Consider the following 20,900-nt stretch of genomic DNA (forward strand, 5'->3'; position numbering starts at 1 on the left):
TACATATGTGTATAGAGCACTCAATGCAGTCGAAAAAGTTGAGATGTTTTCAACTAGGTGTGCCTGGAAAATGCGCGCCACTTACACAACATGTGCACGTCGCTCCCATACACGTGTCATGCAATTTGCACGCCTTCATTGGAAATGAAAAACTTACACCCTGAGCTTATTGGCATTGCTTCCAAGGCGCACGCTCAGCAGCCACATTTTAATAAAACTATAGCGCTTCGTACTGAAACTACATACAGAATTTTTTTTTGTTTTTGTTGATATTGACAATGGTGCTCAGCCAATAATTATTGATACTGATTTTAATCGCCCAGCCCTACTCCAAACTAGAAACATTTTCATTTATTGATTTATTTATTAGTTTTAAATAGTTAAGAACTTTATTTCGCTTCACCATGGAGTTAAGTCCCTTACCGTTCCAACTAGTGAATTTCAGTACACCACTGTTGCCACCTTGTTACTAGTCAGTAGACCCACACGGATTCTGCGCGCGCAGAAATCCACAGTTTTTTAGCCCATCATAGAGTCTTTTTATTTATTTGTGTAAATGTGTGCAAATTAATATTTATTTTGCTGTGATATCCATTTCAGTAATATTGTTGACTAATATGAAATTGTTCATATGATTTATTTACGTAATATTAGTAATATTTTCTGTCTTTTAGTAGATTTATTATATGAGAGACTTGCTTTGTTTACCAAATAGGTGGATCTAATTAGATTAACATTTTAAACATAAAAATAATAGCTTTTAAACTTTTATTTAATTACATATATTAAGTTTTTAGCTGCGATACCATATTTTTGGGGGGCAAAATTCACTGCATAAACAGTACAAAAATGTTCACAGATTCTGTCTGGCCCTACTCATCAGGGATATAAATACCAAATACTACATGCATGATCACATCTTGGAGAACCCACCCGACAACATTGCAAGGATACAAAATGTAGTTAAAGTGATTGCCCACAACAAAGGGAAAATGTAAGAAAAAAAAGCAAGTAAATAAACAGAGAAACCAACCCTTAAACCCACTCTTACACATAATTTATTTTGAATTATTGGTGCTATAAAGATTAGGTGTCATCTGAAAGTTAATCTAAATGAATAAAAAAACAAAGCATACATGAAACATTAAATAAATAGTTTTTTTTTCAATTCCAATAGCTACTACAGTATGCATCTCTAACTTGGATGTTTTCCAAGTATGTGTGCGTATGCAGGTTTGCAGATTACAGCCACAAACCACAGGCAATAAAAGAATCCTAATGATACCCATCCAGGGAAAACCCTGCCATCATGTGTCCTTGTGTTTTTCCAGTGTGTCCAATCATGCTCACCTCCTTCCCAAACTAAGAAAATCCCATGGTGGGAGCACATAGCAGGAAGGAAACAGGGGGGGTAGTTTTTAGTTTACAGACCTTGAGGCCACATTGATCTAGCGGCAAAGTAAGTTGCGAAAACCAAACAGTGTCCATTAAATCACTTAACACCATGCGTTTACCATCACCTTGTTTTCTTATGACAGGTCACGTCCTTTAACTCCACACACAAACGATAGAACTTTTCAAAACTCTTCTTATCAGCTGTATTTCACAACATTTCTTGATGAGAAATAAGTTTGTGACAGTCTAAATGCAGCAATCGGCAACAAACTTTGCCTGGAGGAAAGACTCTGAGCCACACCTTTGTATAGTAATTAAAAACAGCATGTTTTAAAGTGGGTGGAGGGGTAACGGTGGTTCCCATCAGAGGGTCTAATCCCTGTGATAGCTGGGGTCCACATCCCCGAGGGCCCTTCTCGGCCTCCCATGGACTAAACCCCCCTCCTACCGAGTCCTGGCTTTAATAAGACAACGGAAACACTGATTAGCCCCTCTATTTGGCCACATTCTCCAAATTAGAATCCTTCATTAGTTTATGACCCTGGTCTCAGTGTTAGTGCCCTGTGAACTTAACCCCCCCCCTCCTCCTGTGGTCCCAAAAAAACAGGCAGGCTAGAACTAAACAAGATGACCCTCAACCGCCCTGAGTCCCCCCCCACTCCTTCCCCTCAGTCCCAGTCTATTATAAATCAAAGCTCACAGTAAACTGTTGGAGAAAAAGGGAAAGAGAGGAAAGGTCAACACATCATGTTGACCTTTCCCACTTCTGTCCTCCACAGGGTTAATAATGAAAGCAGGAAAACAAGAGGGGAAAACAGGGGATGGAAACCTGGGAAGTCTCCAACTTCAAAAAAGACTAGGTGATGACTCTTTTTTTTTTTCTTTATATTCTGTATTTCTATATTCAATCACTAAACGACAAATGTTAAGGAGCTGGCAGTTTTACAGTTAAGGAGCTGTAAAAACTATTTTCAAAATAAAAGTTTTAATTTCCTTTCAATGTAAAATGCTTCAACTTACATTCCAAAGTGAATTATATAAATGTAAAGCACACAGAATTGGATTTTTTTTTTTTCAGAATGGGATAAATTATGACTTATTGTCTATATTTTCCAAAGCGTTTATCAGCATTTGTACAAAGCTATTTTCCTTGGTGATAAGCAGAGGGAATTAACAAAATCACCCCTTACATTGGATGGTGCTTAATGAAAAACAGAAATACTCTTTTCTGAAAAACAAATAATTCTTGCCTCTATTAATCTTCTTTGTCATTACAAATTTTAAGCTTGCCAAGACTGTTTTGTAAGGCCGTATGTTAAGCACCACCAAGGCATGTTCAGCAGTAACAGAATAAAAGTACCAATCTCATTGTTCGACCAGTTTTTAAAATGTAGTGTGTCAAAAAAAGCACCTAAGACTTTTTTAATGACAATTTTATTTAGGTTTTTTTTATGTAGATAAAATTGGTATCAGTATATAATGACTGTACGCCACTGTCAATAACGATAAAAAAGTTGTTCGCTATGAAGTTTTGTACAAAGGCTATAGTTTTATTGAAATGTGGCTGCTGAGCACATGCCTTGAAAGGAATGCCAATAAGCTTAGAGTAGGGCTGGGTGAAAAAAAATAAAAAATCATTATCGATATTTATTGACCGAACAACATTGTCAATAATGGTAGAAAAAAACGTTTTGTATAAAGTTTCAGTATAAAGGATTTAGCTTTATTAAAATGTGGCTCCTGAGCAAGCGGTGCACATGTAACGGCAGACTAAATACCTAAGCTTTCTAATTACTTGTATTTGTCATCCTGTGATAAAACTGTTGATAGTCGCCTAGTTTGTCGCCAGAGTGGCTTTTTGGTTCATTTTCTTCTGCGTCCCAGCCACTAGCCCCCCATCTGAAAGATTTTTTTAGAGAGTAATAAAGTCACTCTACCTTAATTTGTAACGTTGCAATATGTATTTAAAAACTGATGGTTAGTTCCTTTACTTGAAAATCTCAGGTTTGTTTATCATAATGTGTGTTGTTTACAGAGTTTGAGGTTTACTGTCTCATTATTTATCCATTTTTTTTACATTTATCAAGTTTAAGAGTCTCTTCATCACTTATGTTTATTTTATTATAAAAAGACATTTTGTTCAAATAATTTTGTTTTTGACTATTAAAACTGTTTGCCTGAGTAATGCTGGTAAATTAAAATAAAGTGGTTAAATAAAAAGAAAACTCCTAATATACCTGAATGTATTGTTAAAAAAATATTCTATAATTATCGATATCAAATTTTATGAAACATGATATTGTAATTTATTTATTACATTTTTTTTTATATCGCCCAGCCTTACTTTTACGCTTGCCTTTTTGGTATACATGTGAACATTGCCGGCCATTGTTTAGTCATGAGGCAATTAGCATGAGCAAAGATCTCTGTGCACTGGCCCTAAGGAAGTGTTGAAAACACATTTTCAACTAAAAACTGAATGGAAACACTATTATCTCTGTGTAAAATAGAATAATTTTGTGAAAGTGGTTGCAGTGCAATCTGCAATCGACAATGGACTATACAGCATCTTTTATACTAGTTGACTATTCAGCAACAGTTTCTTTGCAAATTGATATCAGGGACAACTGGCCTGTCATTTACAATACAGCATTGTTAGTGGCTTGTCATCTGAACCTTTTCCCATTTTAGTATATCATTGCCATTTAAATGTACAATAAATCACCAATGCAATGTTTTAATCTCTCAACGATGATGTTGTACCAGTTGTAACTTGCAACCTTTATTTTGAATCCAGAAAACACGGTATTGCTTTTCTTGCAATCTCAACATCTGGAAGCACCACAGGACTAGTTCCCTATAATCCTGGGCTTTTGAGGCAGCGTTGAAACGGTCTTCAAATGACTGGGTGTTGCAGGTTGATTACGACTTCTGATAGCTTTGTGTTTCCTGTCATTTTCTTCCTGCTATCAAAGTGTCACGGGACACCACTGAGGCCTGAGCAAAGGGTGAACTAAATATAGAAGGACAAAAAGGTTACAGTGTAACTGTTCATGGCTAAAATCTAACTAGCTCTAACGCGATAGATCTTTTACTGTGTGTTCAGAGTCTCTCAATCTTGTTTGTTTGTCTATATCTGACCGGGTCACATGAGTGTCACTGGATGAATAAAGAAACTCGCTCATGCTCACTCTTTCTCTCTCTCCACTTTATCTCTACTGAGCGGATTCACAAACTGCCCTTTCATTCATACCGAAACGGAAACCAGGCTGCTTGTCAGACTTCCTTTAGCTGTGTGACTCGCATGTGGCCAAAAGCAAAATCCATCGGGATACACGGCACAACGCCATCTGCTTTTCTGCAACCAGAATGAATGCTACAACATATACTCAAAGGAAACCTCTGGCCTTAGAAGAAGAGTTTGTTTGAGGGTCACGCAAGTACAAAACAGTAGTGGTCATCTGAAAGTAATACAAGATAATCACAGTTTTAAACAGCTTGGCTTACAGCCTTCATCTGAAGAGGGCCTGATTATAAATTGGAGTGCTTTTCTGTTCCCAGGACAAGCTTCATGAAGCATCAGGTGATTCTAGAGTCTAACTACACTCAATGTGAAATGAGAGTCGCAGAATTCCTAAATTTAATATTAACCTGTTAAACTGCTCACAGTTCAGCACTTTCATAAAATAATAATTTATCTAAAATTAATCTATGGTTTCCCAGAAAAGTGGACCTAAATATGACATGACTAACAACTGTTATAAAGCTGACAGCGGAATACAATGTGCTGTGAACTCTGATCCAGACTCGTTCCATTTAACTTATGAAGTTTTCAATTTTTTCACAAGAACAATCTCCGTTCACATTATACAAAAAAAATCCTTATCTTACATCTCACACTCAAGCACACTGGGCATGTGTGTGTCTTGTTGGCATCCATTCTTGCAATTTTCCAGGACAGTAATGTTCATATGAGAAGGTTTGGATGAATCTGGAAATCATACTTAATAATAGTCCAGAAAATTCAATCAGTAAGCGATTATGGATAGCCATGTCTCCATTTTAAACGGAATATGTTTTAGGCCAGATCACGGCAAACATTTTTAAAAAAGTATATTTTTTATTTTTGTGGTGAGAGGTACCTTTCGGTACTGGCTTTCTATTGGAAGTGAGTAATTTGCATGCTGTTTATGCACCACTGTCACCATATTCTATCTGCCTGATGTGCCTAAAAATGAGTACTCTGTGGCCCTTCAATTAAAAAAAATCAACTCTGTGCAGAACAATTGCCTGATGTCATTCACTCCAGCACAAACACCATTGATACAGTAGTTTCTAGCAACATAAAAAGTGCAGCACACTGCTCTTTTCTAAAAACAATAAAAAGGCAGTGTGGTGCACCTCAAGTTTCAGAAGTCTTACTACACTGAACCGCAACTCCAACGTTTTCAAAATTAAAATTAACTAAACTAATTAAAACCATTTACAAAATGCTTTGTTTCCATAGGTCATACGCGTTGGAGTAGTGTGGATGCCAGGTGTATATGTAGCATAAACTATGCATTCCAAAGCAAAAATGCAATAGCATAAATGCAGAATAACTCACACTCTCTGGAAAAGGTTTAAGTAAGATATATGCTAGAAAATTAATGTAGCAGTCTCATACAAAATATCTCCTTTAATATGTTGGGGCGACAGTAATATGGTAAATACAAAAAATCTCTTGTCAACCATGTCAAGACCGGTAACTTCCAGACCAAATTTGAAGCTGAGTTTTGAGGATTAGTCGTCCTTATTGTTGGACACATTAGCAGTTGCGACATTTCCAAAACATTATCCTTAGTCTTGTGAGCCGTCTACACAAATAGCGTTTTCCCCTTCCTGTCCCTCAACCCCTGAAGATCTGGTCCAAATGAAGCAGATGTTCTCCAGATGTTCCTCTTCTAAACATCTGGTTTTAAAAGCTCTCTGTTTTATCAGTGTAAATTGGAGACTAATCATGTTTGTCTAGAAGCGATTGGTCAGGGGGTCAGCGTTCCAGACATCCCACAAACTACTCAAAAATGAAGTCCTAATATAGAAGCTGTTTAATGAGTTGCAAACTTGAGTAGGACACAACAACAAGACACAATGTACTTCTTCAGTGTGCCCTATTAACTCCTCCTGTGTACAGCCCATGTACCGTGGACGGGCTTCTGCAGCCAGGCAGATGAGTTTACCAGGCCGGCCCGTCCTCCAGTCATTCTATGCTGCTACACTGGGCCTTTGTTCCCCTCTGAAACCCAATCCGCAGAAGCTCTAAGTACCCACACACACAGAGGGAGAGAATGAAAACCTTGGCACACGGGCTCACACTCTGTATTAAAGACAAGGATATTCAAAGCAGCTGGGGAAAAAATCTCCTTATTGAATATATTGATAAAAAAATTACGTTCATCTGCATACAAGAGAAATTTTAAGAAATTCTCTTAATTTTAGTTTTTAGTTCATTGACTACTTCTAGTGCCAATATAGAAAAGAGGCTACTCAAATCAGTCAATCACTTTCAAAAACTTGTTTTGAGTTTTTGAAAAATGCACAACATTGTAATTACCGTCCCCATTCACAATGATCAGCAAAAACAAGTATACTTTGCTAAGAAAAACTACATGTTTGCAGACATATAGTCATAAAAGCCACTTTTCCACTATCAGGCTGAACAGTTCTGTCTGGTTAACCATTCCATTCCGCGCCAATTGAGGCAAGTCAACATGGAAACGGTTTCATTTTCCACTGTGTGCTGATAACTGAACTGTTTGGAATGTAATACAAATGCGCCAGTCACAGACATTTTAACATAATGTAATCAGTAATGTAAATTAGCGATATAAATGATGTTCAAGTATTTCTGTTTTTGGGACTTTTTTCTTATATTTACTTCATTGAATAACAATAAATAAATAAATAGCGCACTTTTGCCTAGCCAGGTATAAGAAACTGGCAGCCAGACAACATAATGGCAGTTGCTATGCTTCCATCCAAAAATGTGATTTAAATTTATGTGCAAAATTGGAAATATCGCATAAAAGATGTGCAAATAAAGCAGTCAAAGAGAACAAAATCGTCACTTCCTGCTTATCTGGTGACAAATATTAACAGTAAAAATGAAATTTGCTACGGTAGGAGAAGCTGCGTAAATAAACTTTTTTATTTAATAAATTACTTGCATCTCAGAAGATGATGCCGACACGCAATAAACACGTGGTGGCGTTTGAAGCCATGAGGCGCAAAGTGCAGATGCTCCTGACAGTTCTAGAGGTCATTAAAAATACAATAACACTAATACTAAAATGGTTAAGGTGTTTTTGAATGACCAAAAACAGCATTTCAGATGTTTTACAATGTGTTTCTTCAGCCTGCTGGTTTGTTCATTCACACACATTACATATCATCACATGATCTTTTATAACAAAATTCAACCCAGGCTCATTCTGAAAACGTAGTCTCGTGGATGTTTCTGGAGGCTGCAAATTATGTAACCAGAGGTACGTCTGGCTGCATTTTATGTTTTAAGCGAATGCTACAAGCGGTATGACACTGTTTCTTTTCGCGCTTACAGGCTAACCGTTTACCTCCGTGTGGACGGCTTTCCCGCTGCAAGCAGTTTGTCCAGTTAGCTCGTTGTGTACGTCGGCGAACTTGAGACGCAGAGGCTTAAGAGGAGCTGACCACGACGACGACTGATTCGAGTCCGGGGAAGTGTGGTTCCAGAAATCAGGTAAGACAAAAACAGAATCCAAAAAATAAAGTGAACAAGTTCATAACAGGGTGGGAATGTGGTAAAATACGAAAATGTGGTAAAAATCAGACGAGGGCTTTTCTTTTTTCTGGGCGGTTTTGTAAATTGTTGGTTGGGTTTAGGGAAGTAAGCAGGTGGGCGGGTCAATCGGTAAAATTGGTTGGGTTTAGGGAAGGTGGAGGCTGGGTCAGTCGATTGACAGGTCGCACAGTCAATCATTCAGTCAGACAGACGGTCGTTCGACAGTGGCCTCTGGTGGGTTTCACGAGAACAGCGTGAGTGCGAACAGCACTTGCGAGAGACATTTGAGATACGAAAATGTGCTCACAGTGACTTCTCGTGGATTCACGAAAACAAAAACTGCAAAAATAGGTACCTTCCTGAAAGTATTTCGCAGTGTCCAGAAACGTCCATGGGACTACATTTTCAGAATGAGCCTGAGTTGACAAAAATCACATGAACTTTTTTTTAATTCACATACTGGAATTTGTTTGGTAAAAGTGTTTCCATCGTAGTTTATGCACATCTTTTCTTATCGAATATAAAATGTTTATCCTACTCAGTTATGCGCATACATTTTATGCACATTTTTAAAATCTAAGCGTATCTTGGCTTTCCATCAACCTATTTTGTTTTTTGGTAATTTGTCTAAAATGCGCATAAAAATGCGCACAAGTGCCTAGAATTTCAGTCTGAGAATGGTTTGCATTCATACTGTGTTATTCCAGGCTCATGTGGATACACATCTTAAACAGTACCTGACTGTTCCTATAACCATTCGGTATGATAGTGGAAAAGCAGCGTTGTTTTGGTTTTCAAATACTCATACACGCCTACAGACTGAACGCATAATATAGATGATGTCACCATTGTCACAAAACCAAAAAAAAATTGCAGTTTACACAGAGTTGATAATGGTAGCATTTTTCAAAAACCTGCCATTTTTTCAAACATTTGCACTTCAAACTGCCTTCATCATGTAAATGAACTGCCAAAATACATAAAAACTAGTCATGTAAAAAAGTGACACCTCAAAGTCTAATTGAAAGACAAGTTTCCACTTCTAAAATGACCAGCAGCATTTCAGACTTAACCCCATTCTAAAACTTACCAAAACAAATTAATCACCCCTAACCCATGATGCTGTAGTACGCGTTATATCAAGCAACATTAACAACTCACTTTAGGAAGTATCTCTGTCCCGAAGGGGTCTTGGCCATCTCCCAGCCTGGGGGCAGCGGCATGTCATCAGGTATCTCGTAAGAGGACTGGCGGAGGTGCTGAGGTGGGGCGTTTGCTGGACCCATGCTGGTCAGTGCACCAGGAGAAACTGCGCCCAGCTGCAGGGAGGCAGGTGAGGAGTGTGCCCGGACGTGATGGGGCGTGACGGTACCAGCAGTACCTGCATCTGTACTGGCCTATACGGGGATAGAGGATTAGTTTAGCATAAAGAAAACATTTAGACTAGGATTGGATTTAAAGCAAATACCCCACAGGCAATAATTCTCTCAAACAGAGAACAGACTTATGACTAAACCTAAATAATTTGCACAATTTGCTCTCTTGCTTTACTCTCCCTCAAGTGGTTCCAAACTTTTATAAGTTTCTTGAACACAAAGTAAGTTATTTTAAATGTTAATTATGTCAGAAAGCTGTAACCACTGACCTCCATGGTATTTGTTTTTTCTACTATTGAAGTCAGTGCTTACAGGTTTTTAAAATGTCTTCTTTAATGTTAAATAGAAAGAAAAAAAATCTCAAACAGGTTTGTGATAATTAAAGAGTGAGTAAATGATGACAGAACGCTCAATTTTTGATGAAGTGTCCAATTAAAGTCAACAATTTGTTTGAAAACATTCATTTCGACTTTTTTCAACTAGTCTATGAGATTTAAATTAAAAAAAAGGAAAAGGAAAATCTGGAGTAAAAATTGAAATACACTTATATATTCTAAACAGATTGATTTTTACTTTATAATATAATAAACTATATAACTTATATTTATATAAGTAAATATAATTTTCTATTTATATAAATGATATAACTTGAGACAAAGAAAATCTGACACTTCTCAAGTATTCAGATCATATGGTGGGATGTAGGCATGGGACGATAACTGTTTTCAAATCACACCGCGATTTGGAAAAGTCAATGTTTTAAAAACCACCAAAAATTTTCTGTTATACTGTTTCTACTGTATATGCACATTTTTGAATGAGCTTTTTTTTTTTGGACAACAGTATCACCAGCAGAAAAGATATCCAAAGATGCCGATGTATCATGTAAAGAAATCTGTTTTTGAAACTAATAAAGACAGCAGAAGTCAATGATACATTTGACATGTTTACTGTTCCAAAACATTTGAAATGTTCCCCAAAATGAAATATACAGTGTTCTAAGGGGAAAATGATTTAGTTTTTCCCCATACATTTAAAAGGAATTTATTTTAGAGAAGTAGTCACAATACCGTGAAACCGTGATATTTTTATTCAAGATTATCATACAGTCAGAATCATATAGCAGCCCATGCATAGATGTGTAAAGCAGTGGTTCTCAAAGTGTGGGTCGGGACCCCCCAAAGGTTCGCGGGACAATGAAGGGGGGTTGCCTGGTGATTTTCAAAAATCTATTTATTTTTATTAAACCATAAGTATTACCATATTTTATCCATAACCTACGGAAGAGAAAAAATAGTTGTTTATAGTTACTATACTGTATTGAGTTAGTAGCTTATAGTTACTAGTTGTATTGGTTTGCGACCCCAGGGATAATTACATTATATTAAAGACACAGCAATAGTGTCAAGTGCAGCAGATGGATTTTATAACACCAGATTAAACTTTCTGGCCCATTTACAGCACTCACATCCATGAAAAAAACTAAACAAAGAACAGACTTGAGTCTATTGGTGTGTGCCCTATTGCATGCAAGGTTTCTGTATTTATAACCACCTCAGAGAATATTAGGGGTCGCGAGTCAATGGCATTGTTATTTTGGGTGTCGCGGGCTAAAAAGTTTGGGAAACCCTGGTGTATAGGATACTCAGTTATTGAATAATTATCTAGATTTTGTCAATTTTAATCACAACTGAGAATTCATTGCAGCTTGAAATTAGTAAGACAAAAGAAAGGTGTTGTGGGACAAACAAAATAAAGACATTTTGTGACCCTTTGCTAATTAATGGGGAGGAAGTTGAACAGGTGAGTTCTTTTAAATATTTAGGTGTGGGAATTGACTTTCAATTCTCTTTCGGTAAACACTCAGAGAAAGTTTTTAAAAAGGCTCAGCAGTGGTTGAGAAAACTGAGAAGTTTTGATATTGAGAAGGACAGTTTGATTGTTGTTTATAAATCACTTATTGAATCTGTCCTTACTTTTAACACTGTAGCCTGGTTTAAACATGGTTTAAAATAAATTTTTAAGGTTGGTAAACATAGGGAGTAAACGTAGGTGAGAGACAAACACTTCTCACTGATTTATTAATAGTAGCAGCAAAAAGAAAAACCTCCACTATTGTGGAAGACTCATACTTTTCATGGTTCCTTTAAGTTACTTTCATTTGGTAGATGATAAAGTCCCTTTAGCAAAAAAGGCTAAATACAAGACGTTTATTCCCACTGCCATTGTTTTTTTTTTTAAGTAGGATTTTTTTTTTAAATTGTGTAAGTGTATGTTTTGTTTTTGTGTGAGAGCGTATGTCTAAGACAATTTTCTAACCCCCGTGTGATAGACAATAAAGTTTACTGAATTGAATATTTCTAGATGTATTTAATTATAGGAGTTTAGCAAAGTACAGGATGAATCACTTGAGTCAGGATGAGTCAGTTTCCAGTAAATAAAGGGCGCATCAAATAGCACATGAAGTAAGATAACACAAATCATTTCAAAGATTAAAAAAAAAAGATATGGAAAAAAAAAAAACAGCTCATTTTCACACAAATGGCACTGCTGTATGCTTGAATCTTAGCTGGAGAGATGCTTTCATTCGTTTTATCAGCTTGGTTTACAATAACAGAAGGTTAAGGAACGGATGTGGCCTAAGCTGTTGGCTTCAGAAGGAGCGGAGTAGGAAACAGGCTGTCCTGGGACACTTTGAGCAGAACTCAATCTGTGCGCATGCGCTAGACGTGATTCCAAGATCGAGAACAGTCGATCGCTTCTGTTGTCATAAACTTTTTTAATTAAGGTTCAGATTAAGCCATTTTAATCATCTTCCCCCTCGTATCACAAGTACTTAAACCTAAAGTTTATAATGCGTATACTATTTGTAAATTAAACCTCCTTAAATGGATAAATAAGACAGTTCTTATGTAAAGTCTAAGTGTACATTATTAGTCAGATGTAGTAATGAACAAAACCTCCATGTAATATTTTAAAAATCAAGTCGGGTGTGTTTTCTGTGGGTTGTTTAGAATCACAACTAGCGATGCCCAAATCGCAAATGATTGATTCTTTTGAGTCGGTTCTTTTAATGAACTGGTCAAACGGGTTAGCAAATGGACTAAATTAATTTCGCAATTCATTCTGAATCATTCAGACAGCCCACTCGAATGTACAATCTATCAACCTAACGATTATTTGTGCTGTGTAGTTTAGTTTGCATAACACTGACTAATACTTTGTAAGGTAGTATGACTTTAGGTTCAGACTTTATTTTACATTTCTTAATTACAAATCAAGAATGACATTTCACTTTTATTTGACTATTTATGACTTTCAGTAATATGCAATCGGCCTTTATTTTCCTGCATAAATGTATCTCTAAATACGATGTTTACAGTTCTTTAAGCATGCAAAAACAAACAAATAAAACTAATAAAAATATTTTAAATCTGTGACTGTGTCATTACAAACTATACGAAAATACTACGCAGTGACACTGCAGGCTGAAAGTGTGCATTGCCCCGGCGCCAGTTGCAGTGTCAGGCGCAGGAAAAGTTTGTGGAAACTGTTTGTGGTTTCTGAGGGGGTGGTCTCTTACTTGTCTGGAGTGGGACTTTGGCTCTGGCGGCGTGAAGAATGAGTCTGGCAGCTTTCTCAACCTCATCGGCACGGAAGGGGGGACGATGGTGTTTTTCGGGTTCATCACAGCGTTAAAAAGAGCCTCCAGATCGGTCTCGGAGTCTCCCCGAACATGGACGATCTGGTGGCCGGCTGGAGGGTTGTGCTGGTTCGGATCCATGACTCCAGATAAAAGTAAAACTCTTCTTTCTATCCAACTGAAACCGTTTTCAAGGAAAGTCGGCTGCAACCATACAAATGGCGAAAATTTTAATCCAAAACAACCCAAAAAGATGTTCTGTGTCCGGCCGCTTTATCAATTATCCAAGCCTTGCGAAGGAAAAAAATTGGCAACGTTGTGTTTTGCTGCTTGCCAAAAACACCCAAATAAATGTGGAAACGCGCATATCTACAAAACTGTATCTCTAAAACTTTTTCTAAGGTGTCTAAACTTTCTAAAATCGTTGTCTGTGTTGCTTTTCCAGTAGTTTACGGCTCTTCTAACGCAGGCATTGGTAGTGACTGTACTGCGCATTGAAAATCACAGCCCTCTCACTAACCTAACTAACTTTTTTTTCTCTTCTTCCAACTTCTGAAACTTTGGGCAGGACATCAAACTTTATGAGTCATGTGACCGCTGACTCAGAGGGGCGGGGCTTGAGCAGGGCCTTTAAAGCAACACGATAGTTCATCCTTATGGAGCCAGATCAGTCTCAAAAATAATACATTTGCATTGATAAATCATCAAGTCCAGCAGTGAGTGATTTACTGGGTCCCAATTCGCATACTTACACTATGCCTTAAAAGTATGTACTTTTTTGTGAAGGAAAAGTATATACTTTTGAGTGTGTACGAAGAGTAAGTTTTGGAACATAGGCTACTACTTCCTTAACAGATCATTTTGGTGCTTACTGTAGAGCACTGTCAATTATCCACACATCATCCACATTTCTGTCATATTTAATTTCCTACCTTATTGGAGAAGCAGCAGCAGGTTAATCTGCCATTCATGAGTCTTTCAATCAGAAAAACTTCCTCAAATTATTTGGATAATTATGCATTCAGATGTTAATGTCCAAACACATCTTTATATAAGTTCAGTATTGGTGCAGATGAAATATAACAAAAATGTGATTTAAATATTTTCCAGTGGGCTAGATATTAATTAACAGTCATACAAACATCTTTACCGAAGCCTCTACTTCAGGGGTGGCCAACCCTGTTCCTGGAGAGCCACCTTCCTGCAGATTTCAGTTGCAACCTATATCAAACACACCTGCCTGTAATTATCATGTTGTGTTCAGGTCCTAATTAATTGGTTCAGGTGTGTTTGATATGGGTAGCAACTGAAATCTGCAGGAAGGTGGCTCTCCAGGAACAGGGTTGACCACCCCTGCTCTACTTGATGGTTGGTCTCAAGCATCCGTCTTGTTTGTAGTTTATTTACACTTTTCACCCGTGTTTGTAGTCCTAATCAAAGTTACGTCCAACACGCAACGTATTGTGGCCAATATCAGTGGTTAGAGTATGAACGCTTCTACACATAAAATTTTTACCGGAAATAGAAAACCATCCGGGTACCTTTGGCATACTCTTATCAACATCCTACAGTTTGGGACATACTAATTCTATTTTCAAATACTATTTAGGATGGATAGTATGCGAATTGGGAAGCAGCAATTGTATTAATGAATGAGTCGTTTATTTAACTGACTCGTTTGAATCAATGATTTGTTTAGTAACATTTGCTACTCAATGCATTGATATCAGTGGTATCAGAAGATCATCATACTTAATATTACTGATGTATAACATTACTCAGATTATTTAATTTATGGATGTCGCATATATATTAGGTGTACACTGAAGTCGAGTCTGCTGGTCACTACAAATTCATTCGCTCTATGCTTTGTAATTTGACAGTTTTACCACAGATTATGAGAGCTGGTCAGACATGCTAAGATGCCCAAGTATGATATACATATATATATATATATATATATATTTGTGCCAGTCTGTCAAGATAAAATAGCTTAAAACACCTTACTATGACGTTATTTTAATAACAACTTTCTAATACTGCTAAAATTAATTGATTTTATTTTATGTAAAATAATAATAATTAAAGGGTGAAACTTCTTGAGTTTGTTCAGTGAGGAGTGTTTTTATTGGTGGATTAAAAACTCATTGCAATTGGCAAAACAGAATATCCTCCAAAAAAAGGTGTGTACGAATCATATCCTGCCAGGAAGGTCTCAAAAATACTTCACGAATTCGAAGGACTCCATGCTGGTGTGAGCCTCAGATGTCATGAATCTAACATAAATGCATGAGGAAAGTAATCCAAGAACTTCATATATACATAATTGTGTAAACATTTTAAATGTGTTTAGGTAAGATGTATAGGTGTGAGGGAAATATTTTTACTTTTTGGTTTTAAATTGAATTATGTTTTCATAAGAATATGAATTATGTTTTGAATATAAGAATTGGAGTTGTAGATTTATAATTTGTGCTGTGCATATATGATTTTTATGAATGCAAATGTATTATTTTTGAGACTGATCTGGCTCCATACATTCTTTCTGTGTGGGCCCATGATGTGCATGTGTCATTAGTCTAATAGTCATTAATAAAGTACTTCTAAATCCACAACAGCTTGGAAAGATTAAAATTCATTATTGCATTTTCAATTTCACTTTGTATTTCATAAAGAAAATACAGTATAATAGTTGTGAATTATATTTCAAATTTAAAAAGGTTTTGATCTCTAATATTATTTATAATTGAACTTATTGTATTTATGTAATTCAGAGTTTTAGTGTCTTCATGCCAGTACATGATCATTTACAAATATGATCCAATCATTCATAATATTACCAGTGGTAAAAAAAAAGAAGCTTTCTTTGATGAAACTAAACACATGTTAATTTTTAAGATTAGATACCTTTTAAGATGGAGTTGAAAGTTATTTATTTATGATAAATAATCATTTAAAATGTTGTAATATTCATTATAGTTATGGTTTAAAATAGTAGCACAACTATTTGAGTAAAACTGCAGCAACAAATTGTTTATAATGATAGTCCACCTGCTTCTTGATGAGCAAATTGGCATATTAAAATAATTTACAAAGATCATTTGACACTGAAGCCTGGACTAAAGTTTTTATACACTGTAAAACCCAAAAAGTGAAGGTAACTTGAACCATTTGAGGAAACCGATTGCAACAATGAGTACTGTGAACTTAATTCATTTGAGTAAACGAAGCAATTTGAACACAGCAAAATTCAATAAATTAAGAAAACTTAAACCAACTGAGTACAGTAAAACCAAGTTAAGGCATCTCAAACCGTTTGAGGAAATCGATCGCTACAAACCATTTGAGTTATAAAACTATTCTACATGAGTACTTTGAACTTACTCTATTTAAGTTGAAATAATTAGGTGTTTTATTAACTCATTACCTTCAACACTGAGTTCAAAACTCTTTTCAAATGAGTAGAATTAACTTTCAGTCAATTTTGAGTCAACTACACTTATTTCATTTGATAAAGTTGACTGTTGGGGTTTACAGTGTAGACTCACTTTGAAAACCCTTATTTTATATGATTGTATACATTATATATATTATATAAGTTAAATATTTCACACTTGTTATATTTGTATTGTAGTTTTAATTGAAAAAAAAGAAGAAAAGAGACTTTCAAAACGTTACAACAATTTTAATAAAAACAAAAAACATGCATGTTAATATTTTTTGATCTGTATAATAGTTTTTTTTATCAAGCTTTTTATTAATAAAAATATTTTTTATGTTTATCATTTTTAGCAATACACATAAATCAATGTTTTCATAACAACTCCTAATCTGTATCATCAAATAGGCTCATAAAAATAATAAAACATTCATCATGACACATCATTTCTCTGTGCTTTTATAACATAGTGCTTAATCAAAGCTCTTTTTTATGTGTCTTTAGTGGGTGTCACTTATTTTTATTCATATTTAGCTTCTGGCGTGAAGTGTCACTCATCACAGAATAAATCTGATTATACAAAAAATACACCAGTGAAGTTCAAGCACTCGCTTCTTTATGAATAAAGAAATAAATTGTCTTTCATTATGTAGAAAGGCGCAGAAAAGTAGTCCCATGCAGTTCCCATAATTGTTATGTAAATGAGGCTTCCCGGTCCATTGAGAAATCATTTTGTCAAGACTGAGCCCGGCTCTTTTCCCATACATTTAACATTGAGTGACTGATTATGAAGCCCTTTTAATCCGCTGCAGGGACTGTAAGAGCATGATGAATGGATTAAAAAAGTTACTTTGTACTTTTTTTCTCCCCCTTTTAACCAGCCAACCAATATCCAGCCCTAACACGAACTGTCTCTGCAAGCCATATATAATCAACCACATTTGCGTGGTTTTCAGTCTACACAGCAAATTCATCAGAGTTAAATTCTCGGTGTTGAAGCATTTCAGAGTAAAGTGTTGACGTTAAAGAGTTAGATTTTGATAAATGAATATAATAAGAGTTAGAATTGATTTTATTCAGTGCGAAATCAAGGAGTTATCTTTTTTACACTTGGTGGTGTTATTTCCAACATCCGGGAATTCATGCAGCCCCAGTCACTGAAGAATTTTCCAGACGCCATTTTCCATCTGAAGTTTAGAACAGCAACTGGTGAGTCAAACTACCTAAATGTTGGTATTTTACTGACTTTCTTTAAGGAAATACAGTTGTAAACATATTGTTAAGTTAATAACTTTAGAATGTAGTGACAATTTTAATCTTCTGCGGTTCATTCATGGTCGTTTGTGTATCTAGCTTAACTGCATTACTATCGACTTCTTTTCAAGAATGTTTTTATATGTGCTCACGCATACATAGTGCATAAAAACATCAAATGTACATGTTCAACACATTTCTGTCACGCTTAATGCCATTTTGTGCGTTGTTACCCATCTGTAAAATAAAATCGACACTTCTCCTTTAATTCGAAGCAAACTAGCGAGGGATTCCCCGGAGCGCCTAGCCTACTCTGCCCGGATGCTAACGGCAACACAGGACGGTTTCCATAAGCTCTGGAGAGTTTCTAAAACATATCTGGTGAGTAAATGAACATATGCTTACTTGTAAAAGGCTTCCTGACTAAAACATATGATTGTTTGTTATCCGTGTATGTTAATTTGGTTATTTTAAACACCGCAGCCCTTTTAAACTGGTTCATTCGTGGCCGTCCATATACCGTTAGTCCATAGACTCGCGTGATAACGTACGCTTGAATTATATTAAGTGTTGACAACCATTAAAGTCGGAATGTTAACATTAATGTCTTTAAATGACCGCGTTTGCACTTTCTCAGACATTTGACATTACAGAAGTCTCCCGGAAGTTGCGGGACTAACGTTAACGTTATCCCGCAAATGCACAGAGACTCCCAGATGCCTAAGTAGATGCCCGCAAATGAATGATAATCTCCCGGAAATCGCGCGTCTCCCGCCCGGTCATTAAACACTTTGCACACCCCTCTCCACCGCATCCCTCCCAGCTCTTCAGGTACGTCGCGCACAAGTCACCCCCACCGCTCTTTAGGTACGTCGCGCGCAAGTTACCCCACCGCTCTTCAGGTACTCATCTCTCCCGCTACCTCCCGCAAATCAACTCTGTATCCCCCGAAAATGACTTTTCCCAACTCGGGATGTCTGACGTTAGTAAGTTAGGCTATTTCTGTAGTCAGGAACATCTTAGTCAAGCTTTTTCTCCCGCATGATATTGTGCTTAAAACTATAGGCTAAACTTAAACTTAAAGACAATTTAGTGCGTTGTAAACAGCCACCTGTCTGTAAAATTAATCAACTGATTCATATTTGAGCAGCCTAATGATGATACAGGTTTGATTTGTAGATTTATTATCAATAATCAACATCTGAATCAAAATATATCTGAAAAAGTGTGAGGCATACTTTGTGATGTTCATCTCTCTTTTTTTATCTGAAGGTTATGCATATGTGTTAGATACTAATGTGTTGTTTTTTAACAGCCACAGTTCTCTATACAATAACACAAGACCCTGTGACGGTGGCTGATTAGAGACGGATGGTGTATTTCCAGAGTTGGTGAAATGACCAAGCACACCTTCTTGGTCATATGTGGTGATAATAATGAAGGTATGTTTGATAAAGTTCTGTATTTGTTTCACAATAAGCTGAGAGGGTATTAGAGCATTAGAGAATAACAAATGACATGAAGGTGATAAGTTTTGTATTGTGGGTGAACTGTTACTTAAATAATGTTTTGCTCTGCTTTGCACTTTTCCTCTTCTGCTTATCCTAATAGTTAAGATTATATTTGGACCTGAAACATCTGCTAGACTCCAGTAAAGGTGGCGTCAATACTGGTTCTGAAAGGGCCCAACAAGTTGAATCTGGTAAAGAAACACGCACGCACGCACGCACACACACACACACACACACACACGCACACGCTTACAGAAAACTGTAAGTTTATGAATATTTTTTACACTGTGGCCAATATTTTGGGGAAGTCAGCATCACTAAATGATATAAAAGATTTTAAGCTCCTCTAAATTTTGCTCCAAGTGTTGTGTTAAATTCAGGATTCTGGACAGACAGCTGTCTGTTTTTCCAGTTCTAGTCATAGTGATTAACCTAATTGTTTTTGGAGATCCAACAGTGATGTATGTGTTTTTTCTACTTTTCCATATCCTGTCACCTCAACCAGCTGGGAGAGTCAAGTTGTGGATCATCATGAAGATTTTCAAAAGGTGAGTTTAGATTTCTTGAATGTTTTATTTACTTTAAATGTTCTTTTAAATATATCATAGAATTTGATTGCAATTTGTTTTCAAACATTTATCTTAGTCATGCTGGAGTCTTGAAGAGTTCTTAGAAGAGCATCACCCTATATCCGTGCATCAGGAACTACCAGACGAGCGATCAGCAGCTGCTACATCGTCATGGATAAAAAGGTCATCCTGTGGCTGGGAAGCACTTCATTCACAGGACATGCTTGATGAGATTTCCTAGCTCCAGTTTGCTTTCACACAAGTTTCCAGCATTTATACCTTCATTTAAACTGCTGTGTTTGATATGGAGGACCAAGGAAACACCAGAAGTGAAAGATTTGCACGCCAAGTTGTTTAAAATGTAATTTCAGAAGAAAACTATGCGTTCAGAAGAAAACTGATGAAACATCAAGTTTGGACCAAAGGACTAAAACAGCCTTTTTGAGCACTGGTCATACATATTTTGTTGATACTGTCTGTACTAATAAAACATTTAAAGCATATTTGACATTGTTGCATTTTAAAAACTGAATGAATTGTTGAAGTGGTGAATGTTTTCAAATAAAATGTTTTTTCTTTTGTAATTTACAGTCTATTTGAGTTTTTTTTACCATATTTACACTCAAGAGAGTTAAATAAAATAATATATTACACCAGGCGGTGTTAAATATAGTTACATTTTTTAACTCTGCCCAGAGTTAAAATTAACCCTTACTTCGGTGTCAATGTGCCAACCCTTTTGAAAGTGTTGATTTAACTCTGTTTTGAGTGGACCCCATGAGACACTTTCAAAGTGTTGAAATTAACACCCATAGAGTTGTTTTGGGTCCCCATATTTTGCTGTGTATCCCTTGTCATTTAGATTCTGCTCTCAATTATCTCCATATTAAACTCTAGTGATTTGGAATTGAATG

The 20,900-nt window shown here is 36.3% G+C and overlaps 1 protein-coding gene and 1 long non-coding RNA gene across 6 annotated transcripts in view; one reads left to right on the forward strand and one right to left on the reverse strand.

Annotated features, from left to right (window-relative positions):
- yap1 (Yes1 associated transcriptional regulator) overlaps positions 1-13,767 on the reverse strand; it is a 71,891-nt gene extending 58,124 nt beyond the window's left edge. For 3 of the 4 annotated variants that reach the window (XR_012393715.1, XR_012393714.1, XM_005173662.5), the window contains exons 1-2: positions 13,154-13,767; positions 9,356-9,591 (exon numbers count right to left, since the gene is read on the reverse strand). Coding sequence is in view for 2 of the 4 variants with exons in the window: in XM_005173662.5 (XP_005173719.1) it covers positions 9,356-9,591; positions 13,154-13,354 (437 nt within the window). In the remaining 2 variants the exon portion in view is untranslated. The remainder of the gene's footprint in view (positions 1-9,355; positions 9,592-13,153) is intronic. The other variant, NM_001139480.1, reaches the window with a different exon arrangement.
- A 4,034-nt stretch (positions 13,768-17,801) lies between these two features.
- Positions 17,802-20,570, forward strand: LOC137488321 (uncharacterized). 2 transcript variants are annotated; one of them, XR_012394073.1, is made up of 6 exons: positions 17,802-17,861; positions 18,182-18,287; positions 19,222-19,348; positions 19,518-19,608; positions 19,923-19,965; positions 20,063-20,570. It is a non-coding gene; the product is annotated as an uncharacterized lncRNA (long non-coding RNA). The 2 variants fall into 2 exon arrangements; XR_011007334.2 differs by lacking the exons at positions 19,923-19,965; positions 20,063-20,570 and having other exon boundaries at positions 19,523-19,579.
- The last annotated feature ends 330 nt before the right edge of the window (positions 20,571-20,900 follow it).

The sequence above is a fragment of the Danio rerio genome, chromosome 18 (assembly GCF_049306965.1).
Source record: "Danio rerio strain Tuebingen ecotype United States chromosome 18, GRCz12tu, whole genome shotgun sequence".
Taxonomy (NCBI): domain Eukaryota; kingdom Metazoa; phylum Chordata; class Actinopteri; order Cypriniformes; family Danionidae; genus Danio; species Danio rerio.